Below are 27252 nucleotides of genomic sequence, written 5' to 3'. Positions count from 1 at the left end.
CTAAACAGCACCCTGCAGTATTAAGAGCTGAAGAAGTGAGAGGATCTGGCATTTTTATACCCCGCTTTTCCCTATTCTCATCCGTCTCCAAGTAGCTTACAATGGCCTTGCCTTCCTCTCCCCCCAACAGGGACCTTGAGAGTTAGAGCTCTGAAAGAAGGTCACCCAACAGGCTTCATGCAGAGAAGAAGAAGGGAATCCAATCTGGATTAGCGACCACCACTTTTAACCACCGCACCTTGCGGTGGTTAACAGGACCGACACAGAGTCAGCGGACCAAGAGCACAGATTAGCTAGCCAGGCGCTGCCATCTTCATGTACAGCAGTAGATCACAGGACCCAAAACAGATTTGTGACCAATGGAGCAAAAAAGAAGCTGAATGCAGAAGCAGGCCAAGGCTTTGTAATGTTCCTCTGAAGCGTGAGGGGGCAAAGGCACTGACTGGGATCAAAGCGGACACCCAGTCGTAGGTCTACAGAGGGGCAGCCCTGGTGCCAAAGCCAGAGAACATAATATGCACTGAACATTTCAAGCAGATGTTATCTAAGCATCACTTCTCACACCAAGATTCTTATGATTATCTTATTATCAGCCTGAGATTCTGACGATTCTTTACATAGAGAAAAGGTATTGGGGGGGGGGGGAGCAAAGAGCATAAAATGCAAGGCAGCATATCACAAATGTGTATCCTGTACGGCCCGATGGAGCCCGACTCTCTTCTGCTCTTGCCTACTGCATACAGCCAGGGACCTCTGAGCAGCTGGACACGGTCGGCAATAAGGAACTGTCATGAATGGGACCCCAGGAGAGACAGAATCTGTCCAGTGGCTTAATTAAGTATAAGAAGATAAAAAGTCTCTTATCTCATTTATTTAGACTTTGACTCTGCCAAAACGGTCTCTAGATTCATTTGTTTTCCGTTTTCAGTCTGGCTTTCGTCAGTGGCAATGAGTCCGTCCTTGTTAATGTTTGAATATAATGAGGCAAATGCTCTTGTATAATGGAGAGTCAAAGCTGGTGCAGAGTCAAAGTCTAAATAAATGAGATAAGAGACTTTTTAATCTTCTTATACTTAATTAAGCCACTGGACAGATTCTGTCTCTCCTTTGTTACAATTTTGGAATCATCCACTTTTTTCGTGCAGCAAGGAATGGGACCCCAACAGCAACCAAGGGTTAAGCAACCCATGTGAATGTTCAAGCTCAAACATACAGACCTGGGGTGAAATGTTTCAGCTTCGGAGAACCTCCGTCTCCCTCCAGCTGCTCCCATCGCACAGCCTCGGGCTTCTTCAGCTTCATCTCAATCTGCAGACACAGAACAGCAGGGCTTCAAGGCACTGCACCGGCTCCTGAGGCTTCACTTCAGAGGGGAAACCAAAGGGGACGGGCCACTGGAAGCACTATGGCGAGGAATACATTCAGGCAAGCCTGGGCCACTTCCTTGGCAGTGCTTGTGGCCAAGGGGTTGGCCTTGAGTAGCTAGAGCAGATGGCTGTAGTTACTAACAGTTAGCATGGCTTTCTGAAGAACAAGCCGTGTCGAACTAACCTTACCTCTGCTTTTTTTTTTTTTTTTTTGAGAAAGTTACTACCTTGCTAGATCAGGGGAACGTGGTGGACATAGTTTATTGATAAATATTAAGTTCTCCATTTACATAGGGAAGATCATATGCATAGGATGGGCAAGACTCGATAAGTCATCTGACAGAAATGCTGATTTCATGAACTTAGGCAGATGGTGAGTGGGTGGGCAGGAACAGATGTGCCAGGGTTTGTCTCTTGTGGCCCTTCCCAGGCTTATACCACTGTGGGATGGTAGGTGAATTCCCTTCAGGCCCACCTGAATTCTGGAGATATTTGGTGTGTGTGTGGGGGGGGAAATCTGGGCATGGAACTGAGGTCACTGTTGGTGGGCAGGTAGTTGTGAGTGTCCTGCATTGTGCAGTGGGTTAGACTAGATGACCCTGGCGATCCCTTCCAACTCTATGATTCTAAAGAGTGGTGTCATGGACAACTGGGTACAATTCCCCACCTGAAGCCTGCTGGGTGACCACTCAGGACTTCCTCAGCAGCCCCACCTGCTTCACCAGGTGCCTGTTGTGGGGAGAAAAAGGGAAGGCAGCTATAAGCTGCCTGGAGATTTCTTTGGGGGGGGGGGGAGGGAGAAAGGAGGTTATAAAGCCTAAAGGTAAAGGTAAAGGTATCCCCTGTGCAAGCACCGAGTCATGTCTGACCCTTGGGGTGACGCCCTCCAGCATTTTCATGGCAGACTCAATACGGGGTGGTTTGCCAGTGCCTTCCCCAGTCATTACCGTTTACCCCCCAGCAAGCTGGGTACTCATTTTACCGACCTCGGAAGGATGGAAGCCTACTCTTCTTCATATCTTGCCATTCAAAGCAGCTTACAATCATAGTTTTTTTTAAGTCCATTAAAATGAAAAACAAAACAGTGATGTTCACATTCCCCCCCCCCCCAAAAAAATGCCTGTCATTCCCACACCCTTCAAAGCCTCGGCAGGTAGGCAGTACTTGCAGGGCCTCCTGAAGACCTCCGAGGAGGCGCCCCCTCACCTCTTCAGGAAGCCTGTCCCCTAGGGCTGAAGCCACGATGGAAGAGGCCCCGGCCCCCGTCAAGGCCAGAGGAGCCACCCAAGGCAGTCGGCAGCCAACTCTGGACTGAGTCTCCATGCAGTACCAGGCAAGGGGCAAAGAGACAACCTGGGTCGGGTTAGGCCAGGCCAGAGTAGAGGCTGAGGCAGCTGGAAGGAGGGCCACCCGGTCCCCTGGACTCCTTTGGGCAAGACTATTATTTTATTTATTTATCATACTTGTACTACAAGGGACACTTCAATTCCTCAAGCAACATATACACTCCATAATAATTTTCCACAAAAGGATGCCTAAACTTTTATTATTATTATTATTAATAATAATAATAAGTGGCAGCCTCCTAAGTGACAGCCTTTCTTTCCCACACATGGGGGGGGGGGGGGCGGTGCTTCCGAAAGGGCGCCTTCAGTTTGTTCTATGCCAATATAATAAAATGTGTTTAAAAACAAACCCTAAACTAGTTAAGAGTCAAAACAAGGATTCCGTGCTTTTATGCAGCCTGCTGAACAAATCTGCAGGAACCAAGTGGTGCTCATCCGGTCTCTTTCCTTGGCAAAGGACGATGACGTGGCACAGAGCAATCTATGCCTTTGTTTCTCCACCTACTGCCTCTGCTTCGTTTTATTCTGGTGATTTTGTCACCAGACAGAGAAGAGAATCCACCAAGGACAGTCTGTTCTAAATGGTCCAAAGAGCAAATCTAAGTAAAACGAAGGGTGAAATATTCAAGTCTAAGATGAGTGCCAACAGGGTGCTGGACTGCTCTGAAATGCATATTATGATCCGATGAATGCATTCGGACAGCAAGTAGTACTGGAGTCAACTCCCAGTTTTGCTGAAAGCCAGGATAACCTGGGGAACCCTGCAGCCCTGAGAACAAGGGCCCCTTTGTGAACACTGGTCCAGGAATGCCTTCGAGCAAGCCACTTGAAGACTGTGCCAATCGGGATCAGAATGCCCACGCTGAGAATTTAACTGAGCAGAATGAGAAACTCCAGTGAGCTGCCGTGTTGGTCTGAAGCAACAGAACAAGGCGAGACCCGGGGGCACCTTTAAGTTCCATTCTGGGTAGAAGCTTCTGTGGGCACACTGACTGTGCATGGGAATATACCCCGAATTACACTTCGTTGGTCTTAAAGGTGTTCGTAAAGATACTCAGAGCATTAAAGTCAAACACCGAATGGTGCTTATGGCTATCTTTTGACAGGCCAGCCTGTTCAGTTGAAGATTTAAGTGTGCTTCTTCCTGGCTAGGTGATGATATTCCCCTTTCTGCTTAATAAGCAAAATCAGTGAATGGTCAAGCACACATCTGTTCCAGAATCTGGTGACACTTTAAAGAGAAGCAGAATTTATTTCAGCACAAGCTTTCATGGACCGCAGCCCATTTTGTCAAATGCAATGGCAGAGCAGCCCTGGGTCCAAGGGAGCCTGAGGACAGAATAAAAAACGTGTTTCTCAGCAAATAGCTCTGGGCCCAGGCAGACACAGCACAAGTCGACACCACTGGAAGTGACATCTGTTCAGGCTTCCCAAGCAAAACCAAAGCTAATTGTTCCCCAGACCCCCCCCCCCCATTTCAGCCTGGGGGAATAAACCAATAAGAAGATAACAACGTCCTTTTCCGTTCACTAGTTGGAAAATGGAAGGGGGGGGGGGAGAAGATGGATATTCCAAGATGAGAAGGCTGGACTGACTAGAACAGAAATCCTCCCTATAGTGAATGCTACGGCTTGGGGAACTAGGAAGGTGTGTACGAAGCTAAAACATAGTAACCCTTATGGTAGAAACCCAAGACACTGACAATAATAAAGAAAATGGTTCCTAAAAATGTACATTATATTATTGTATGCCTTTAACCAATGCCTTCAGGGAAGGGCGGAATACAATGAATAAAGGCAAGAAGCTTGTTTAGAGCACTAGAGTCCTGGCAACAGCTCCCATCAGCGATCATGGCCAGTCTATTCACAGAGCAAGCTGACTGGGCTGGGGGAGGCAGGATTAGAGTGCCACGGGGATCCAAATCAAAGAGGAACCTGAATCAGGGTACTTCCTATGCATGTCCACCAGGCCTTTTCAGCCCCACCTCCCTCCAGGTTACATGGGATTGATCTCCAAGCAAGCATTCTGAGGATGGCGTCCCTTGGAATGCACCAGCTGGTGCTTCATTATGCCCGCATGTGGACATTAGAAGAAGAAGAAGAGTTAGTTCTTCTACGCCGTTTTTCTCTACCCGAAAGAGGCTCAAAGCGGCTTAAAATGGCCTTCCCTTTCCTCTCCCCACAACAGACATCCTGCGAGGTAGGTGAGGCTGAGAGAGTCCTGAGATTACTGAAGAAGAAGAAGAGTTGGTTCTTCTAGGCCACTTTTCTCTACCCGAAGAAGTCTCAAAGTGGGTTATATTCACCTTCCCTTTCCTCTCCCCACAACAGACACCCTTTGAGGGAGAGAAGGCTGAGAGAACCCTGAGATTACTGAAGAAGAAGAAGAAGAGTTGGTTCTTATATGCCGCTTTTCTCTACCTGAAGGAGTCTCAAAGCGGCTTACAGTTGCCTTTCCCTTTCCTCTCCCCACCACAGACACCCTGTGAGGTGGGTGAGGCTGAGAGAGCCCTGATATTCCTGCCCGGTCAGAACAGTTTCATCAGTGCTGTGGCGAGCCCAAGGTCACCCAGCTGGCTGCATGTGGGGGAGGAGTGCAGAATCGAATCAGCATGCCAGATTAGAAGCCCGCACTCCTAACCACGACACCAAATGAGCCTGGGAGGGTGCCTGTGGCACCAAAGACCCTTGGGCTGTCCTTCCCAAATATCTCATGTCAACCCTTGTCTCAGGAAGCTCAGCTGCAGCATGCCACAATGCCTGGATTGAGCCACAGTTTGAGATGCATTTCTTGTTCAGAAACGCTGCTGACTTCTGGAGACGATCACTCAGCACAGGCTGAACACCAAACGATGCCATCAGACAGTCCTGCACCCCAATTCATCTGTTCAAACTCCAACTGTGGCTTGGCTTCAACTCTGATTTGATATATCTCTTTACTTTTGATATATCTCTTTACTTGATTTATACGCTGCCCTTTTCCCTCCCTGCTTTCCCCAAAGCAGCTTAGTTCATTCCCCTCTCCTCCTTTTCATCCTCATCGTCATCCTGCATAAGGAGGCTGAGGACGTGTGACCCGCTGATGTTCAGCTGGCAGAGCGGAGATTCAAATCGGAGTCTCCTAGGTCCTGGTCGATCAGCACCCTGGGCTCTTGACCAGCACAAGCCATAGTTCTGGAGTGACGCTGGGACTGGGTGGCTCTCCCTCAGACTCTCAGGGACATTCATGCTTTGGCAAGTGACGACTTCCTCCCTCCCTCCTTGGAAAAGTGGACAAAGGATCTCCAAAAGGAATTCCACCTGCAGCTCTTCTGCTGTAGCTTCAGAAAGGGAATGCCTACAGCCCCGACTACCACCGCCAATGCAGCATGCACTGTTGACCTCTTTTGCTGCACTCAGCTCTAAAACACTACCGTTACTTGATGAGAAATCTCTATCCACTCCAGCCACAAAGGGGGGAGGGGGAGGAAATTCACTAAAATGAGATCTACGTGAGCTGCAGTATTTTGTGCAAAATCCGTCTGAACTGGTATAACCATCTTTCCGCAGGACCTGTCAAACGGAGCTCTTCCGCCAGGCGTATGGTTGAGGCCAGGGCAGTTTTTCCTGTAGTCCATCTGAGGATCCCCTCCAATGCTGAGATCTCTAACATCGAGATTGTTATATTAGATCTACTGGATTAGCGCCCACTCTCTCTAAATGCTTAAATGCGATTTTCCCACCATCCTGAACATAGGGAAATCGGGATTGGAACTGTATTATTGCTGCTGTATGATTTGTGATATATGTGTAATTTGGGGATTTTATGGGGGATTTTATTATATTTTAATTATTTTATGGTGTAAACCGCCATGAGACCTAATTGGGGGACGGCTGTCTGTAAATCATATAACAACAACAACAATAACAACAACAAGAGCACTTGCCTAAATGAACAATCATACAGGAAAAACAAAGTAGAACTGGATCTCTCATTGACAGACCAGAGATTTATGCTGAACTACTTGTTCTACTATCAGAAAAGAAAGGGATCTTTGAATTTCTCAATTATGAGCCTGGATTATTCCAAAAAGCCATGCCTTTGTGACTGAGCTAAACACCCTTTGCCGAGTCCGATTTTAAAATTCTGACCCACATTCCCACAGCTCTGAGGTACTTTGTTTCCCCTGCAGCTTTTACTTCAGAGAAGACAACATTACTTTTTGAGACAGGCTATTCATGACCTAATTTCCCACTGCCTCTAAGGCTATAAAGACCTATTTTGGTTCCTTTGTAACATTTATGCACACACTGTGATATTATATTATTAAAGACTATTGAATTTGCTTGTAAACGGTAATAATCTGCAAACGAGCAAATCATAAATGAAGAACAATCTTCAAGGGGTGCAACATTAACTGTTCAAAGCTAAACCATAGGCCAAACCAAATATATTTTTATTTTGATTATTAAAGTCAGCTTCTAGCAAATACCAAGGTTGTATTTTAGTGCCCTCTAGTGGAAGCTAAGGTAAAACTTGAGCTACCCCAAGAGAACCAATACCTTGATATGGATGCTGCCTCTCTTACACGAGGTACTGAATGGATCTGTAATCCAATCCTATGATACTATGGCAAAAGAATCATTCACCAGGGATGGCCATGGATCAGTGCTTTGTGCAGGGGTTAGGAGCGTCAACTTCTAATCTGGCGAGACGGGTTTCATTCCCCACTCCGCCTCCACATGCAGCCAGCGGGGTGACCTTGGGCCAGTCACAGCACTGATAAAGCTGTTCTGACCGAGCAGGAATCTCAGGGCTCTCTCAGCCTCATCCACCTCACAGGGTGTCTGTTGTGGGGAGAAGAACGGGAAGGCAACTGAAAGCCGCTTTGAGCCCCCTTCAGGTAGAGAAAAATGGCATCTAAGAACCAACTCTTCTTCTTCAGTAATCTCAGGGCTCTCTCAGCCTCCCCTCCCTCGCAGGGGGGTCTGTTGTGGGGAGAGGAAAGGGGAGGCAAATGGAAGCCACCCGTCTCAGAACACGACTCAGCAACTCTGTTTCGGACAATTCCAGCACAGAGGACTATCAATCTCCGTAATGAGAGTACGGTAATTCTTTCCCACATAAACACAAACAGGAACATGCTGAATTTGTACGTGTTTAATAGGAAAAGACTGGTTTGGTCCAGAGAAGTCTGGAATAATCCATTCTGCATTCAAGTGCCAGCCATAATATAACGTTCCGACATGAGCAAGCATGGTCAAAACAAAGCCATTGATGGAAAGAAAGGCATTCTGAGTGGGAAAAGAGCACCTTTGTGCTTATAAAGTTAGTCTTTTCTCCTTGTTGTACGGCAAGATGTAGCACTAGAAGGCGGCAGCAGGAGCACATGACCCAGGTGAAGTTGCCTTCTACTGAATCAGACCTTTGATCTATAAAGGCCTTTTCTACTTGGACTGGGCCAGGGCTCTCCAGGGCCTCAGGCTGAAGTCTTTCCCATCACCTACTCTTAACTGGAGATACCAAGCACTGACCTTGGACTTTTTGTATGCAAAGCATCCTCGAGGGCATGGCTCAGTGATAGAGCATCTGCTTGGCATGCAGAAGGTCCCAGGTTCAATGGCTGCCATCTTCAGTTAAAAGGATCAACCTCGATGTGAGACCATGGGGAGCAGTTGCTAGGCTGAGTAGACAATGAGGGCCTTGATCGACCAAAGGTCTGAGGCAGCTTACAGGTCTACCACTGAGTCAGAGCCCCTCACCAAACAGCAAGGGAAGAAGAGAAACCACAGGCAGAAGGCAATGCAGCCCTGGTGCTCTCAACTGGCCTTGCCTATTTTAAGAAATTACTTTGGTTGGCGATGGTATATAAGCTAGGAACCTTAAAGGTGGAGCAGCAGAAGAATATATTAAATAGTAAAATATAAGTATTTATTCCATTCATGTGCACATTAAAAAATTTAAAAACATCAACATTAGTCTCATACTATTGCACAAATCCAGAACATATTGACACATAGATAAATGACCTGATACAAAAAACTAAATGCGTTTCAACCCTTCTTGGGGTTTTCCTTAGTGGTTTGATATTTAAATACACTAGTGTAATGTAGTAAGGTGCTAAAAAAATCTGAAATAAAGATATTAAAATATATTATACATTGTTGTATAATAACAATCTATTGACTTTAATATATAGATCTGTGTATAGATGCTTAAGAGCCTCTTGTGGCGCAGAGTGGTAAGGCAGCAGACATGCAGTCTGAAAGCTCTGCCCATCAGGCTGGGAGTTCAATCCCAGCAGCCAGCTCAAGGTTGACTCAGCCTTCCATCCATCCGAGGTCGGTAAGATGAGTACCCAGCTTGCTGGGGGCTAAATGGTCATGACTGGGTAAGGCACTGGCAAACCACCTCGTATTGAGTCTGCCATGAAAACGCTAGAGGGCGTCACCCCAAGGGCATAAAAATCCAAAGAACGCTCCTATTAAAAACCACTGGATGCACAGACACACCTTATTACAGTCCTCTCTCAGCCTGAGAGCATCTTCATGTGTCTCATAAAAAAGAAAAGTGTTTTAAGTCCCATCTGCTGTAAGATGTTCCTGAAGTCCATTAGCTGCCTGGCTTGGTGGTTGCAACTATATGGGGGAGGGAGGGAGGAAAGGCTGCTGAAAGAAGAGGCAAAAAAAACCCCTACTCTTTAAGGCCACTGAGAAGAACTTGCAGAAGAAAAAAACATGCAATGGAAAATACCTTTTCCAGAAAACCACATCAACAAACAATTGAGCATTCTAAAAAACAGCCACCCAGTCTGTATTCTCATTCAAGCCATGATGAGAAATGCTATTCAATTTATGAATCCAGAATAATTCTCTTCTTCTAAGCAGTCTTGAAATGGTGCCAGCTGGAACCTGAACCTGTTCTATCCCCCAGAATCTAAAATCCATCTCTATGTGGCCAGATGTTGTACAGTGCCTCACCAGGGGCGCGGTAATCCTCTTCTGCCTGATGTTGCTGCGATGTTCACATATTCTTGTTCTGATGGTCCAGGCTGTACATCCAATGTACAGTTTTTCATATCAGTCTGTGATTAGATTACAGACAGTCTGATCTCCGAAGCATTCCTAGAGGTGCTTGTTCTTACAGATAAGGCACAGACTGAACAATGACCACAACCGAAGTTGCCCTGAGGAATCCCATAGTCTGTAGCGTTGGTCCGTATCTTGTTGGTCTTTAATTTACTTCTGACTAACATGCCTTGAAGACTCCTGGATCCTTTTTTGAATCCTACCTGTAACCGCTCCACAGGAGCGGTATAAATAAAACAGTAAGGGCCCTACCTTCCCTCCTCCCTCCCTCCCACACCCACCCACTGCCCGCTAGAGCCCGCTGTATTCTTTTTACACCGGGCTTCATTTCGAGTCTTGAATATCCCTACATTCTATGAGACACATGGACCCATTATGCACGGGGGTTTTAGCGCACATTCGGGGTGGAATGGCGGCGACTAAAATCACTGATAACGCACGGTGCCAGCTGCAACCGGCCGCAGCCTCGGTGCATGCCGCCGAAAAAGCCGCGTTAGCGAAACGCTGAAGAAAGCGCAACTTCCGGGTGACCGGGGCGCAACCAGAAGCAGCGCCCGGATCGGCGCGTGCATAATCGGTTACTCTGGGTTTTGCCGCCGTCGCGCCCCGCCCCGCCCCGCGCATAACCGGTGTGCGTCGCGTCTTCCCCCTCCGCGTTTTCCATGTGACCCGAAATCGCCGTTTCGGCGGCCGTGCATAATGGGCCATGAAGAGGCTCTCAGGCTGAGAGAGGACTATAATAAGATGTGTCTATGCATCCAGTGGTTTTTAATAGGCGCATTCTTTGGATTTTTACAATGAATTAAATTTATATATAAAAAACTATTGGGTGGAATTTTGGAGCATAAATCTTTTAATGGGGGGCTCCAAGGAGGAATGTGGGCTTTGGTGCGGTACAGCCGCCTCGGCAATCACCAAAGCCTGAGGCGGCACATAGGTCAGCGCCATGGCACTGGCCCCCTACCACCGCCTCAGACTTCGGGGATCGCCAAAGCACACATCCCTAGCTCCAAGAGAGAGAGATTTGAACACGTTTTATAAGTGTGGGAGCCTCTTTCTTCACGTAAGTAATCTTGTTGGTCTTTAATTATGTGTATATACCATTTATATATTATAAAAGTTAAGTAATTTTTATTATACAACAATGCTCTTCATAAGGTGTTTTTAAATATATTTTTATCTATTTGTTTTTATAGTGCCCATTACTATATCACACGAACATATTTAAATATCAGACCACTGAGGAAAACCCTAAGAGGGGTTAAAACGCGTTTTGTTTTTTGTGTCCAGTCATTTATCCATGTGTCTGGATTTGTGCAACAGTGAAACTAATGTTGATGTTTTTAAATTTTTAAATGTGCACAGAATGGAATAAATATTTGTATTTTAATATTTAATATATTCTTCTGCTGCTCAACCTCTAAATTTCCTAGCTTACACTATTTACAAAAACACAGAAGTCTGAATTTGCTCTTTAAAAATTCACCTTTGTAGAAAGCACTTTGAATGTACTTTGTTCTGGAACTATGGAATGAAGAAGATGAAGCTTTAACCTGTAGTCTTCTTCCGGGGAAACCCTCACCGAAGCATTTAGCTGTTGAAAGATAAAATGTATTGGAAATCAATAAATCAAAAGTGCTACCCATGTTTTTAGCTTTGTCTTCCTGAGAAAATGAAGTCAAAAGCACCTCCCTGGGAAATCCTATTGCAGGATTGGCCCAAGACAGATTTCAAATGACAACTTATTAATCAGCTAGTCATGCAAGATGTGCTAGAAAATAAGCACAGGGACACCAGCCTGTGCAAAAAAGCATTCCTAAGACGGCTGGACATTCATTTTTTAAGTAAAAAATTGCATAAGTAAAAATTGAGTCTGGTGGCCCCTTTAAGACCAAACATCCCATAAGTAATCCCATTGATTCCTAGTTGCAGGAGGTAGCTCTGCTGGCCGGCCTCATTCCCAAGGCCAATTTCTCCATACCTTCCACTCCGCCGCATATCACACCTAATCCAATCACACCTTGTCTGGCCATCTACCTGCTAGTTTCATTTGGCATCTGAAATCACTCTCTACAGATACATTAAGGACAAACGGACTCACATTCTAACTGCACGTGAAGAAGTGAGCAGTGACTCACAAAAGCTCCCCTCTGGACACAAATTATGTAATCTTTCAGGAGCTGCTGGACTCTGGCTCTTTTCTCCTGCTACAGACACACTAACACAGCCACACATCCTGGTCCATCTTGCAGTAAAAGCTAAATTTGAGTCCAGTGGCATGTTAGAGGCCAACAAGACTTTCAAGGAATCAGCTTTCAAGAGTCAAAGCTATCTTTGTCAAATATCTGTGAGTTTGGACTCTCAAAAGCTTACATTTTTTTAAAGTTGTTGGTCTCCTCCTTTCGACCATGTCATCTGGTTACACCTCCCTACCAAGGCACCCCCCCCCTCAAGTTACATATAACCAGAAGTGACTTCACCACCCGTGCTAACAGGTAGGCTCAAGGTGGGCTGGGGGGGGGGGAGGAGGCAGTTTAAGCTGGGAGCAGGCATGCAGGCTCCGCCCCTCCAAGGCACAGAATCCAAGAGAGAACTCACACAGAATCCAAGAGAGAGGGGAGGAGGAGCACTGGAAGCGGCCAGTTCCCTTGCTTGTGGCTAAGCCAAGAGGGGAAAGACCCCCTCTGGAGCTCCTGCAACCCCCTAATGGTGAATTGCTGCTCTAAGATGCTACTGGACTCCAAACCAATGAGTATGATGGGTATTGATGTATTTGTGGCTAGGCTTTATGTCCTTGCTTTATGCATCATATGTTTCCATATCCAGAAAGATGCATGAATACAAATAGCTAGTCATATAAATCAGTGGTCCCCAACCACCGGGCCGCAGCTCCCCCCCTCCCCCTGCGGTGAGAAACTTCCCGTGGGGGGGGAGGGCGATGTGTGCCGTGCATGTGTGGTCACCGGATCGCCCTCCCCGCCCCACCGGTCCGCAGCCTTAGAAAGGTTGTGGACCCCTGATGTAAATGATTGCTGTTGTCCAAAAATAAATTCCAAGTAGTAAAAGTGGTTTATTCAAACTGGGTAGGATCCAGAGGCACACTTCTCACGCACAGCCGGACCGGCAAATTCCGGCACCGGCATAACCCAAGTGGAGACAAAAGACAGCGTTTTGGGTGGCTGGAAGATGGGAGGATGCAGGAGGGACCTGCTTTGCCAGCAGAGCTCTCCTGAAGTTCTTTGGATCCAATCCAAGATGCCTACCAAACAGAGTGAATAATTACACCTAGCACAGACAGAATACAGAAGGATTTACTGCCGAGAAAGTGTGCTTTGAATCCAGAGTGCTGGCTCCCAGTGAGCGGCATCCCTTACCTCCTTCTCAGAAAACTGTACATTTACATCTTCTTTCTTCACATTCTTGATCATAACTGTAACTATCACATGAGATTCTGTTTGGTACCAGTCATGCCTGAAAAAGACACAAGTCTGACTTTAATAGTGCCATCGTAAGGAGGTCTACTAAGAATCCAACTCAAGTCTACTGAGTGAGGCTGATGCCCAGGAAAGGGACCGAAGTAAGTATTTTATTATTTCAGCTTTATACCTGGAGTTGTTGTGTGAGACATTCCCATCTGCTCCCCTCCCCCCTTTTAAAATAAAGGAAACTAGACTCCTGATTGCATCTTGCAGATTTTAATGGTCCTTACTCTTTAAAGATATGGATTTACAACTATGCAAACATTAAACGCAGACTGGGCCCACTCAGGCTCCAAGGGATGCTGGGGCTTCTTGGGAACTCTGTGTGGTTTCCCAGTGAGGAAACAGCAGGTGTTTTCCTGAGAGGTGGTGCCCCCGTCTGGCTGCATCAGGCTCTCTCGGCCAGGGCTTCGTGAAATACTGGCGTTTGGCAACAGCACCATAAGGGTTTCGCAGACTGAGTGGGAATTAATTTTAAAAATATTTTTAAACTGTTAAAACTGTTTAAAATCAGGTGATATGACCATATATGGTCATGCTGACCTCTCCCCCACCCCCCCTGCTCAATGGACGATGGGCCCGTGGGAAGGGGAGGTGCATGGCAGGGAGGTGTGGCCTGAAGAATGTTTCAGGGGTTCCTCAAGGGTAAAAAAGGCTGAGTCAGGCGGCTGTGCAGCAGACTCCACTTTTTAAGCAGAGGCCATGGGAAAAGAGGGTTCAGGGTAGCAATGGGATCACCCATTTAGAGGGACTTGCAATCACACCAACATTTTGATGCGTGCAAGGACTTCCACCAGGGGGACACGACTTTCTTGCCTCCCCCCACACCGGGTGGCCCAAAATGCCTCCCCTGGGTACAGTGGGAAGGGAGAGGCAGGAAAACTGCACTCTGTGGGCAGCTGTTCTAATGTCTGTGAAACATTAATCTGGATGCCGCTCAATAGTTTTATAATGCTTGTTAACTCGACAAGAAAAATGAACAAAACAGCCTATTTTACTGTGTGCTGTATTGTTTTAATGAGCACACAAAGAGCAAAAACATCATAAATAAAGCCAAAGTTCAGTAAAAAACCAACATGGCTTCAACCCCCTATTTCTAATTTGGAGATACGTGAGAACTATGCAAGTTTATCATAAGAAGCACTTTGCACTCTTAGGAAAACCGTACAAATACAAAAGAGAATAAAGGAGGGGGCAAAAGCTTACTTGAACGTAGGGGACCTTGACTGGTGTTGCAAGACCTGAGAGTCCTCCGATGTAAGGGAAAGAGATTCAGGAGTTAGATTTGTTTGATAGTGCTTTCAAACTGTATATATATATTTTTTACTATACAACAGAATGACTGCAGAGTGCTACTGATACCACACATGCATGAAACCCATAGAACCCTCGAGATGTGTCACATTTTAAAAAGTGAAGATGCCAGTTGGGAGGGGGTAGCAATGGGAACACAAGACTAATGAGCTTCAAGCACAGTCCACATCCTGGGGATGGTCCATCCGCTCTGCAGTTGACCTCAGCGGCTGCAAAATGGACTTTCCAGCACGCCCAGCAGCACCCTACTTATCCAGGAGGCATAATTATTTTGTAGAGCTTGTTGTCAGACTACAAATCCCTCCAAGACTGATGTGCTAAATTTAACAGTGCAATTTTACGCACTTAGTCTAGTTTAAGGGCACTGCAATCAACAGGCTTCGGCTGAAAGTGCTCTACGCAGGATGGTTAAAACAAAAGGCAACAGATTTCCCGGGGGGAAAAGAAAATCACCGTACTTCAGAGTAAAATGCAGCTCTTAGGTAGATGGAAGGAAAAAAGCTGCCATCCACTTCAGAGAAAGGGTTATGCTTCAGAAAGTGAAAGCATATGGATTAGAAGAACCTTACCACTTCAGCCTGCGATTTTCCTGCAAAGCAAAACAAATTGCATCTTCAGGGGAGGAAGCACATCAAAAAGAACCCAAACACATCTTAAAGCATCTTAACAATCCCTCATGAAGGTTTGGAATCCCTGCAAGTCTTTCCTTGGGCACAAGGGTTTCCACCCACAGAACATGTCTTGCTCTTGGCTCTCCTCCTTCCTGTAACAGTTTAACCTAATTCCCGGAATCCTGTCCCCCCAGGGTAAGGATTTGAAGGCGGGCAGACAAGGCCACATTCTGTGGGAAGAGCTCTTCACACCCGGAGAAAAACTCTGGAGGATCCAAGCCCACGGAAACACCAGGGCCTTTTTTACTCCATGTGTGTTTGGCTAAGAGCCAGCTTTTTCAGATATTTCAGCTTGAAAGCCTCTGGTAACACAATCGCCCAGGTGGCATGGAAGAAAATGTCAAGGACATAACAATTTAAGTGATCAGAAGACATCATGTCACCTGAAATCATCACACCTGCTGGGCTACAGGACAGCCCTCCCCACCAGCAAGCATGATTGCCCAATAATTAAATCCATGATTCTTCAAACTTGCAAAGGCCTTGAAATCATATTCCAATACAAAAGTAAATTACATCATGCCCAAAATACTCAAGTGTAATTTTTAAATACAAAATCTGGAAAATCACAAAAAACAGAAAGTCCCAGATCTGCTAAGAGCTTGCTTGCTCAGCTCTCCCAGGCTTTCTCAGCCAGGGTTCCATGACGGCCCTGGAAGGGTTTCCTGAGTGGGTGGGAGGTAATTCATTTTAATATATATATTGTAACTTGTTACACATTTATTGGGTGGAATAACCATATATGGTCATGTTGACCCCCCTATCATAGTCTGCATGATCCCATCACTTCTGGAGGAGCTTGAAGCATGAAGAATGTTTCAGGGGTTCTCTCTGAGCTGTGCCAAAAAAGACTATTTCAACCTAAACCCGGAGTGAAACGGTGGAAGTAGCAGGCTACAGATTTTGAATTATCCATACACTACTCAACTGTACGTGCATCCCGTCTAAACAGGCCACCTCTCAAAATGACTACCTTCAGAAAAAGGTTTTTTAAATTGCCAAATTCTGCACGGTCCCTGGAAGATATACTGATTACAGAAAGCATCTACATGCCACCTTTGCTGCCAAGTCCCAAACCATTAAGCCTTCATTGAAGTCAGAAAATGAATTCCCAGTGATGCATCACAAAGAGAGGATGTTGCATAAAGACGTGAACAATCCAGGGAGGGACAACATTAATACCGCTGCCCACTTGTCTCCTATTGTTACAGTGGTTTCCAAAAAAGGAAAGGCACTGACCTCACAGACTTGTAGTAAGGATTACAAAGATTACAGATGCGAGCTTTCAGCATTTCCAGCATTGTAAGATTTCTGGTTTCAAACTGACAAGGTCCTTGTTTTTACTCTCATCTTTATTACTCTTTTACTACTTTGATTATCTGATTTCAGAGACCAGATCCAAATACTCCTGAATGGCGTAGAGCAGGGGTAGTCAACCTGTGGTCCTCCAGATGTTCATGGACTACAATTCCCATGAGCCCCTGCCAGCAAACGCTGGCAGGGGCTCATGGGAATTGTAGTCCATGGACATCTGGAGGACCACAGGTTGACTACCCCTGGCGCAGAGTTCACAGGCCTATACTTGCCACCCACAATCCATTTTCAGAGAGTAGAGGAAGAGAATCTCTCTCAGGATTACTATGGGATGCTAAATAGAAGGCCAGATCATAAGGAAAGACTAGCAGGGGGAAAAATACACATTTCCTTGCATGAACCCCTCTGCAAATGGAACAAGAGCTCACCCAGCAGTAGAATTTCCAATTCCTCGGTCTACTGCAAGCCTCCACTGCTTCCAAACGGGATAAAATTTTAGCAATCTCACAGTTTCCTTTCCAGCTGTAACTGAGTACCAATTTAGTCACTTCTTCTACCAAGGAAGTAAAAATACTGACTGCCCTTAACTACATGGCTTGGAATCTCTCTCTCTTTCCCGTTTGCTGCAGAAAAACAAGCACCACAGGGAAGATAAACGAATACAGAGTGCAGTCGTTTTAAAAGGCCATAACCCTGCATTCTGCAAATCATATTTCTTTTGTTTAATGCCGGGTTTCGAATTGGCTTCAGAACTTCTGGGATCTTCATCTTTTCTATCCTGAGCCTAGATTTTCTTTGCATTGCTCACAACCTGCTCTGGACTCTTGCTAATGTTTGAGAAATGAGCGTCATTATCTGAGATGAAAAAAGATGACCAGCCAAATGTGGGACCAAGTTCCCTTTACTCCAGTGTGGGATGACAATACAAGGGAATCTGAAGACAAACAGCAACAGAGAAACCCCTGTGTGCTTGGACCCAGCTCCAACTGGAAGAATGGGCAGTTTCAAATTGGCTTGTGGGCCACATGAATGCACAGACACTCTTACGTGCACATGGGCAAGAGAGAGGATGCACATCTGCTCAGTAACATGCAAGTACAAGTTCTTCTTCCAAAGACTGCAGGAAACCACAGAGAGGAACAGGAAAGGAAAAGCCTCCTCCTTACTTCTGGCCCCCACAGTCAGTGGAAAGGATCTTTCACAGTTGGGATTTTTAATGACCATTCTTTTTTTTCCTTGAGAAGCCCTTTCCCAGGGACATGGGGGTGCGTCAGGGCAACAGGCCCAGCTTGCCCACTCTTAACAGAATAGCGAACCACATAAAGGACTGCTTACTGTTAAGGGCTTCTTCACATCTTTTAATCCAGACAACAAACATCTCGTCCATACCTAGTAGACAAACACAAAACGAAAGCAGCATCAGAACACCAAAAAGATTTCCATTTGCACAGTGAGCCATTCCCAGAGCCCTACAAACGCTTCGGAATAGCATTGCAACGGGAGCCATTTGTTTACTTGAAACATTTGATGCATCCATCCATCCATCTAACGTTTTCATACTGCCCTCCCTTGTGGCTCAGGGTGGTTCACAGGGAACATGAGAACCGATAACTGCATCTATCAACAGCAGCAGCATCAGGAGCACCAAACATTGAATATTTAATTTTCCATTATTTAACTATTAACATTTCGACCATAGCCCTGCAGACTGGTCAGATCGGGAGGAGGGTCCTGGAGGGCCCAGTGCTGCTTTCACTGGCCTCAACCACAGGCTTGGTGGAAGAGCTCCATTTTGAAGCTCTTTCAAGGCCCTGGATCTCCTCTGGGAGCTCCTTCCACCAGGTGGTGCCCGGATGCAGAACGACCTGGCCCAGGTTGAGGTCAAGCAGGCTTCCTTAGGGCCAGGGATCCCCAGCCAGTTGGAGCTGGCTGAGAGTTGTGCTCTTTGGGGGCACAGGAAGAAAGGCCGTCTTGTGCTGCCTTTCTACCCAGTCAAGTCCCCAAGAAGAAACACACACAAAAGCATTAAAACAAATGAACAATTAAAACGATCCTTCAATAAAAACACAGGACAAACAAAACAGCAATAATGGTTATTGGGGGTAAGCAAAACAAGAAAAGCAGGTTGAGAGGGGACATGATAGCCCTCTAAGTATTTGAAAGGTTGTCACTTGGAGGAGGGCAGGATGCTGTTTCTGCTGGCTGCAGAGGAGAGGACACGCAGTAATGGGTTTAAACTTCAAGTACTACGATATAGGCTAGATATCAGGAAAAAGTTTTTCACAGTCAGAGTAGTTCAGCAGTGGAATAGGCTGCCTAAGGAGGTGGTGAGCTCCCCCTCACTGGCAGTCTTCAAGCAAAGGCTGGATACACACTTTTCTTGGATGCTTTAGGATGCTTAGGGCTAATCCTGCGTTGAGCAGGGGGTTGGACTAGATAGTCTGTATGGCCCCTTCCAACTCTATGATTCTATGATTCTATGAAACAGCAAATGAGTCACGGTTGTGGCCAGAAGCCAACTGGATTGTGTACAGCTCCAAATGGATTCCTTTCCAAGCTGAGGGACAAGGTGGCAAGTAAATTTTTACGAAAGTGTAATGTGATGCCCGTTAAGGGCAAAAAATGCCAGCTTTCAATATATGCGGACACGGTCCAGCATGGCAGGGATGGTTCCCAAGACACATGAGGAGACAGGAGACTCGTGCTAGCTCAAAGATCTCCAAGGCCGATTCCCTCAGACTGAGGCTCGGCACTACTTGTGAACTGTGCTCTGCCTTCTTGTTGCTCTGATGCCCTTTTCAAATCACACTGCTCAGACACTGAGGGCTTGGCAGGCCACCTTCCACACAACCCTACACCCCTCCAACGTGGCCCACAGGCTCTTCAACCAAAGCGTCTCACTGGAGACAACTGTGCTCATTTCCAGATAGACGTCTTTACTACCTCTCCCAGTCCCAACCAGTTCTGAGGGCTTGAGAAACGGCGTGAGCCACGGCTGCAGCCTCTCTGCCAACAGACCACCTGTGGGACTGAGGGAGCACGATTTCAGTCCTCCATCTGCACATGCTCCTTGCCAGCACTGAACATTTGGCTCATGTACTTTGGTAGCTTGACAGGGAAGATCATACTTACTATCCAGCTTCTGTCCTTCACTGAAAGATTTCATGGCTGCTCCATAGCTTTCCATGTGGTATTCACCTATCCTGAGGGGTACAAAAAGAGCAGCATGACAATTCAGCACCCCACCATGCCCAGGCTATCAATTTCAAACGGTGGCAACAAAATCATGCAAGGGGGGTCTTCCATTCACACACCAGGGAATTATGGGAATGAGCTCTCTGGTGCAGGCTCATTTCCAATACTGTGTGCAGTTCTGCTCATCTTACTTCAAAACAGACACTGCAGAGCTGGAAACATTACAAGGGAGAGCAAGATGGGGGCATTTGAGTGCCTTCCCTAGGAGGAAAGGCTGACGAATCTGGGATTTTTCAGTTTAGAAAAGAGACAAAAAAGGGGGAACATAATAAAGGTTTATAAAATTATGCATCTCTCCCAGCCAGCTTCGTGTCATTGTTAAGGGTGGCAGCCTCTAGTTCAGAGACCCAGGTGTGATTCCCCACTCCTTGACATGCAGCCAGTTGCGTGACCTTGGGCTAGTCACAGTCCTCTTAGAGCTGTTCTCAGAAAAGCTTCCCTCAGAGCTCTCTCCACCCTACCTACCTCCCAAGGTGTCTGTTGTGGGGAGAGGAAGGGAAAGCAATTGTAAACAGCTTTGACACACCTTCAGGTGGTGAACAGTGGGTTGTAAAAACAGTTCTTCTAATTCTTCCTCTCCCCCAAAATGCTACAACTCTATAGCATCCAAGGTCACAATCCAAATTCAACAGCAAGTTTAGGATTGAAAAAGGAAGCGTCACTTTACACAGAGTGAGGGAAATGTGGAATTCACTATATTGGAGGATGTAGTGATGGCCACAGGAATAGTCAACTTTAAAAGGGGACGATAGCTTGATGGAGGAAAAGTCCATCAATGGCTCCTAGCCATAGTGACTAGGGGGAACCTGCACATTCACTAGCCCTCTGAATCCCAGGGCAGGAGGCAACATCAGGAAAGGCCTAGGGCAGGGGTAGTCAAACTGCGGCCCTCCAGATGTCCATGGACTACAATTCCCACGAGAGAATGCTGGCAGGGGCTTCTGGGAATTGTAGTCCATGGACATCTGGAGGGCCGCAGTTTGACTACCCCTGCCCTAGGGCCTCTCTGCCCTGTGGTTGGCTCTCCAGAGGAACTGCTTGGCCACTCTGTGAGACAGAATGCTGGACTAGGTGGATCCCTGGTCTGATCCAGAAAGGCTCTTCTGATGTTCTTCTGAGATGCTATCCCTTGCCCCATACGTCCACCAATGCCTGCTCAAAGGGAGGGTAAGCAGGTCCATCTCATTTGCAGCACTTAGGCAGTATTTTAGCAGAGGACTCCTTAAAGCAGAGAACACCTTGCTAACTTATGTGCATCAAATACCAGTTCAACAAGAACACTATGCAGCAATCTACAGTTTGTCCCTTAGCACGAAAACCTTGGATAATGAAAAAAGTGTCATTTTACTTAATTTCTGATTTATAGGAGGAAGAAAAAAAATCCCAAATCATTCACAGGTGCAAGCTAATATTCCATGTATTCAGAACATGGTGCCTCTGAAATCAGTTGCATTGGCTAGAATTCCAGCGGACACCTACCCTTGCCTGAGAAAGGCCGTGATGTTCCTGGGGTCAAGTGTCAGGGACTTCTTGGCATCTGTAACAGCATCTGCAAGAAGGAGCTAATAATCATCTTTCCAGAACTCCATTATATTACGGCCCATTGCCCAGGATTTCAACTGTGCAGCTGAACTGAAAAACAAAGTCTGGCTCGGCTGATTTTTGAGAAAAATAACACACATGGGCAGAGTGCGGCTGTAGTTTAAAAAAAAAAACTGTTCTCGATTGCTATTGTGAACCTTAAAGACTACTGCTTCTTGAAATGTGTATTTTTAATATACAACAATTTATTTTCATGTTCATATTATTTAATTGCCCAAATGGATAGCTATCTTGACATAAAAGGTTTACTCAATTCAAAAGTCCACATGTGAAAGAAAAGCAGTAACAGACAATAAGCTGTGCCTGGTCTCAGCATTTTTTAAAAGCCACAAAGTTATTTTAGAATAAATGTTACCATGGTAATTCTGAAGAAGAATGTTAGCATAAGCTCGTTGACAGTAATACCCCGAATTATCAGGCTGCTCTTCTAGCGCCCCTGTCAACTTCTGCAAGTGAAAATACAAAAAAATTAACTTGACATTTGCTACAAATCCCTCTATGGCCCACAGTGAAATGTCTTGCTTGACACATCAAACAGAATCAATTAGCACAATTTTGCTTTGAGACGAATTATGCCAGAAGCAAAAATCCTTTGGCTTGGAGAATTGTGGCTTACAACAGAGATAAAAGCCTCGCAGCTAACAGAGCTTCAGAGTCAAGAAACTATACCAAGAAAAAAGAAGAAAAGCCGATCTGAGGAAAGAACTCATTTACCAGTTGTCATGGAGAATTTGCTATTAGCCAAGCAGCCATACTAATTTCTCACAATGTTAACTTCAAAAGCATGAAGAAAATTTCTACCGAACCACAAATATTTGTTGCATTCATACCCTGCTTCCCCCCACCCCATGAGAGCCCTAAGAAGCTTCTCTTTTCATCCTCCCAACAACCCCTTGAGGTAGGCTCAATTGAGAGACAGATTACACTCCAACAAGAAGCTGTGCCCCTTACACTAGAGCCAGAAATACAGGAAACAAATTCCCCCAACACGGCTTTCCTGACAGACTCTTGTGACCTCAACCATAGTTTAGTAGATTCAAATGAGTAGCTGTGTTGGTCTGAAGTAGCACAATAAAATCAGAGTCGGGAGGGGGGGGAGCGAGCAGGAAGGCAAGGGTGAAAAGACTATACTGAAGATGCACAGAACCCCACTCCTAATTTTTAATCCATCCATATTTTGATTTGAACATTTAATGTTTGTAAACTGAAAACTGTGAACAGCTTGGAAGCATCTTCCCCACTGGAAACTGAAGCCAGGTACAAAAAACGTCCACCATCGAGAAACGACATTTTCTACTATACAGAATCCAGTATAAGATCTAGCGCACACACACGCTGGCCACATGGATCAGTGAGCCACAAGACGGGGGTGCGTAGCCTTCATGGTCTGTGCAACCTTGCGGCTCATGCATGTGAAATTTTGACTCCTTTCTTTGAACAGCACGTACACACCCATTCTGTCTGCAGCTGGCAGCTGCGGGGCTCCTTCAGGGCTCCGGCAACAGTGCAGCAGAACACCCAGTAAGGCTCAGAGCTAGGCCTTGCCACCCTGATGCTGCCGGCTGCAGCTCCCCTCTTCTGAGGCTGTTCCTGCTCCTGAGGGTTGGACCAGCCTAGGGAGGTGGATGCTGTGGCAGCAGAGCACCCTGTGAGGCCCAGCTCTGAGCCTCACTGCTCTACCGCCACCATCTGCTGGCACACTCCCTAAGGCGGGACAACAGATCTCACGTCTGTTATCCCTTCAGTTATCGGGAGCACAGCAGATGTCTTCCACATTGACAAGTTACTGAGAGACCGCCTGTCATCCTATGTCCCCCCCCTCCACAGAGGGCTCTCCGCTCTGCGGTCACCAATCTGTTGGTTATTCCGGGAATTTCAATTGGCCTTGACCAGGGCCAGGGTCTTTTCGGTCCTGGACCCTACATGGCGGAATGAGTTCCTTGCGGGAGCTTTCAACGTTCCGCAGGGCCAGTAAAAGGGAGCTCTGCCACCTGGTCTATGGTTGAGGCCGGTATGGCCAGGGAGATCTATATGGCCCCCCTTCCAGGTAGTTCTGTCACGGTTTGCAAGTGACATCTGCACCCTCCTCCCTCCCACTCCGCCATCAGTTTGTATTGGGGGTACTGAGAATAGTGAGGGTCTCAGCCGTATCTCCTTTTCTTGATTTGATTAATCATTGTGATTTTATGTCTGAGGTTTTAAGGCAGATGTGTGTAACCCGCCACGAGCTGTAAGGAAATGGTGGGTAATAAATCAAATAAATAATTTATTTTATTTATATTTATATTTATATACTGCCGCTCTCAAATGTCTCGTGGCGATTTACAAAGATTCATAAGTACAGTAAAAACCATTAAAACGTAATTAAAACACAAGGGCAGATAATAAATATATAACCCATACCCCCCCCCCCCCCCCCGTTCAGCAAAGGTTTATCACTCTCTACCTGGGAGCGAGGGAGTTAGTTGGTTTCAGCTAGAGATCCACAGCTGAGAGTGCTGGGAGCTGCCCTGGCCTCAACCATAAGCCTGCCAGAAGAGCTGTGTCTTGCAGGCCCTGCGGAAAGCTGACAAATCCCGCAGGGCCCGTATCTCTTCCAGGAGCTCATTCTACCAGGTTGGGGCCTGGGACCATCAGTAAATTCATACCTGCAGAGCGAACAGACCAACCTTATCTCTTTATTTGAGAAAGTGACTACCCTTGCTGGATCAGGGGAATGCCGTGGACATAGTTTATCTGGATTTCAAGTAAAGCTTTTGATAAGGTTCCACATGATACTCTTGTTCACAAGTTGGTAAAATGCGGTATGGATCCTAATTCTGTCAGGTGGATCAATAACTGGTTGACAAATCGTACCCAGAGGGTACTTGTTAATGGTTCAGCATCTTCTTGGAAAAGAGTGACAAGTGGAGCACCCCAAGGATCTGTCCTGAGGCCTGTGTTGTTCAACATATTTATAAATGGTTTGGATGAGGGATTAGAGGGGATACTCATTAAATTTGCAGATGATACTAAACTGGGAGGGGTAGAAAAAAAACGAAGACAGCAACAGAATACAGGATGATCTTGATAAGCTCAAGAAGTTCGCTAAACTGAATAAAATGAAGTTCAATATGGACAAATGTAAAGTTCTGCATTTGGGTAGGAAAACCAAATACACCAATATAAGATGGGGGAGACTTGTCTTGGCAGTAGCATGTGCGAAAAGGATCTAGGAGTCTTAGTAGACCATCCATTGAACATGAGTCAGCAGTGTGACTCGGTGGCTAAAAAGGCAAATGAGATTTTGGGCTGTATCAAATGGAGTATCATGTCCAGATCACAGGAGGTGATGGTACTGCTTTACTCTGCTCTGGCCTCACTTGGAGTACTGTGTTCAGATTTGGGCACCCCAGTTGAACAAGGATGTTGACAAACTGGATGAAGAAAGGTTGGGGGAGCTTGGTCTGTTTAGCCTAGAAAGGAGACGACTGAGGGGGATCTGATAACCATCTTCAAGTGTTTAAAAAGCTGAGTTGTTCTCTCTTGCCCCAGAGGGACAGACCAGAATGAATGGGATTAAATTAATTCAAAAGAAATTCCATCTAAACATCCGGAAGAAGTTCCCGACAAGTTAGAGTGGTTTCTCAGTGGAACAGGCTTCCTCAGGAGGTAGTAGGTTCTCCATCTTTGGAAATTTTTAAACAGAGGGTAGATAGCCATCTGACACAGAGGCTGATTCTGTGAAGGCAAAGGAGTGGCAGGTTACAGTGGATGAGCAACTGGGATATGAGTGTCCTGCATAGTGCAGGGGGTGACCCATGAGGTCCCTTCCAACTCTATTATTCTGTGATTCTATAAGCAGATAAACAGTCCCACAGATAGCCTTAAAGGTTAAAACCAAAACCTTAATAATAATAAATCACGATAGGGTTCCCAATGTGGTACCATGGAATCCACCAAAACCTCTCCTGGTGTCCACCAAACCTTTTCAGAAAGCGGGGGAGCCCACCCAGTTATAAAGATCAACTGCAGATCTCATTGTCTGGGTAGATTAAAATAACATTATTTTATGGCAACTGCCACCAGTTTTGGTTCTGTTCTTTCACTCCTCTTTCTGTGTATTTTTTTTTAATGCCCCCTTTTCTCCCTTGCGTTAAGGCTTGCTCCATGTTTGTAACTCCACCTCTCACAGCAGTCACACTTTCAATTGCCGTTTTGAGGCGCACCCATCATGCTGTTTCAGGGGCTTACAGGGTCAAAAAGGATAGGAACTTTTGGCCTGTGATATCCAAGGGTAGTTTTTACAGAGCATATGTGCCTGCTGGGCAGAGATAGGCGGTGTAAAAATCAAATTTTAAAAATCTCATATACATCGCGACAACTAAAGAAAACTCCCCACATTCACACCCAGCCATGACATAAAGATCAATCCCACAAAATGCAGGTGTGGGCATACTGATACCCAAGAGACTTGTATGTCCCACTGCCCGTGTATTCCTAACAAACACCATCAAAGCGATGGATTCAGGTGGGCCACCGTGTTGGTCTGAAGCAGCAGAACAAAGCTTGAGTCCAGGGACACACAAAAGTTTATACCCAGAATAAAACTTTAACGGTCTTAAAGGGGCCCCTGGATTCAACCTTCGTTCTACTTTCAGGAGAACACACGCAAAAGCTGCAGATCACATCATTTAAGCTGTGCAGGAACCAATACTAACAAACCAAAAACAGTGTTCCTAGACAAACAGCCTTCTCAGACTATTGAAGCCACTGGAGGAACATTGTATCCCTATCGGACCCATCACTGCACTATTACAGGAGAAAAATCGCACATGGCTACAGCTCATGAAATCCACACACTTTCTGCAGAATTAAGAAGTCAGTAAGAGAATAATTTAGACTACTGGAATGATAAAGTGATAGTAAGGAAATAATACAAGCAAGTTGGTTCATTTGAAAAGTTTAGGAGGCTGGAAGAGCACCTGCCAGGCGTGTGTCCCCCAGAGGGGCGGGGGGCTGGCCTGCATGGCTCTTTGCGGTCTCTTCTAGCTCTGTGAGACCGATTCTGCTGCTCAACGCTTGACCCCCCCCAGGCCCCCTCTGCACCCATTCTCTAGTTCTCAGAGCCTCAGCCGTACCCTGGATGGGCAGGGTGAAAGCAACTGGCGTTCGCTGGCAGAGGCTCCTGGGAATTGTAGTCCATGGACGTCTGGAGGCCCGCAGTTCGACTACCCCTGGGACGGTGGCGGGTGCCCGTGGCCTCTCAGACACGCACGGACTACCTGGCAGGGCGGGCTCAAGGCCAGGGGCGGCCGGCCATTGCCTGCCTCTTGGCTTCCTCGGCGGAGACTGAGGAGATGAGGGGGGGGGGCTTCCCAGCCACGGAGATGCCTTAGGGGGCCTCCTGGGAACTGTAGGCCGTGGACGTCCAGTCCCCCCCCCCCGGCCCAGACGCAGGGCTCCCGGTTGCCTCCCGCCCCCCCGCCCGGGAGAGTGGCGACGCCGCCACGGGGGCGTCCGGGCTCACCTGCAGGGCGGCCGCAGGGTCCTGGTCGACGTCGCCGTCGGAGAGCCTGAGGGGGGGGGGGCGGAGAGAGAGAGAGAGTGAGGCCGGGCGGGGAGGGGGCCTCGCGGGGGGGGGTCTCCGGGGGGGGGGGGGTCTCACCTCAGCGGCGCCGCTCCCTCCGCCATCGCGCCAGAAGCTTCCAGAGCTCCGCCGAACGACCAGCGTCGCCGTGTGATCACGACAGCGCCTGACGTCAGCGCCGCGCCGGAAGTCCAGGCCATGAAGAGGAACTTCCTCTCCGCCTAGAGCGCCACAACGCCCCCAAAGCCGTGACTTCCGCCGCGCTAGG

At 46.8% G+C, this 27252-nt stretch overlaps 1 protein-coding gene and 1 long non-coding RNA gene across 3 annotated transcripts in view; both read right to left on the bottom strand.

The window, feature by feature from the left end:
• SUGT1 (SGT1 assembly cochaperone of MIS12 kinetochore complex) overlaps nt 1-27218 on the bottom strand; it is a 29689-nt gene extending 2471 nt beyond the window's left edge. The window contains exons 1-11 of one of the 2 annotated variants that reach the window (XM_077344116.1): nt 27063-27218; nt 26925-26970; nt 21771-21861; nt 21293-21362; nt 19691-19761; nt 17894-17947; nt 15143-15162; nt 14466-14509; nt 13155-13251; nt 11267-11374; nt 1218-1308 (exon numbers count right to left, since the gene is read on the bottom strand). In XM_077344116.1, the coding sequence (XP_077200231.1) occupies nt 1218-1308; nt 11267-11374; nt 13155-13251; nt 14466-14509; nt 15143-15162; nt 17894-17947; nt 19691-19761; nt 21293-21362; nt 21771-21861; nt 26925-26970; nt 27063-27184 (814 nt within the window). In that variant the 5' untranslated portion in view covers nt 27185-27218. The remainder of the gene's footprint in view (nt 1-1217; nt 1309-11266; nt 11375-13154; nt 13252-14465; nt 14510-15142; nt 15163-17893; nt 17948-19690; nt 19762-21292; nt 21363-21770; nt 21862-26924; nt 26971-27062) is intronic. The other variant, XM_077344117.1, reaches the window with a different exon arrangement.
• On the bottom strand, nt 2155-5076 carry LOC143840495 (uncharacterized). The gene is made up of 2 exons (XR_013232223.1): nt 2371-5076; nt 2155-2184 (listed from the first exon to the last, which is right to left on the bottom strand). It is a non-coding gene; the product is annotated as an uncharacterized LOC143840495 (long non-coding RNA).
• Nucleotides 27219-27252: the final 34 nt, after the last annotated feature.

This window comes from Paroedura picta, chromosome 6, assembly GCF_049243985.1.
Source record: "Paroedura picta isolate Pp20150507F chromosome 6, Ppicta_v3.0, whole genome shotgun sequence".
In the NCBI taxonomy this organism is placed as follows: Eukaryota; Metazoa; Chordata; class Lepidosauria; order Squamata; family Gekkonidae; genus Paroedura; species Paroedura picta.
This window is presented reverse-complemented; position numbering and strand designations above follow the sequence as displayed.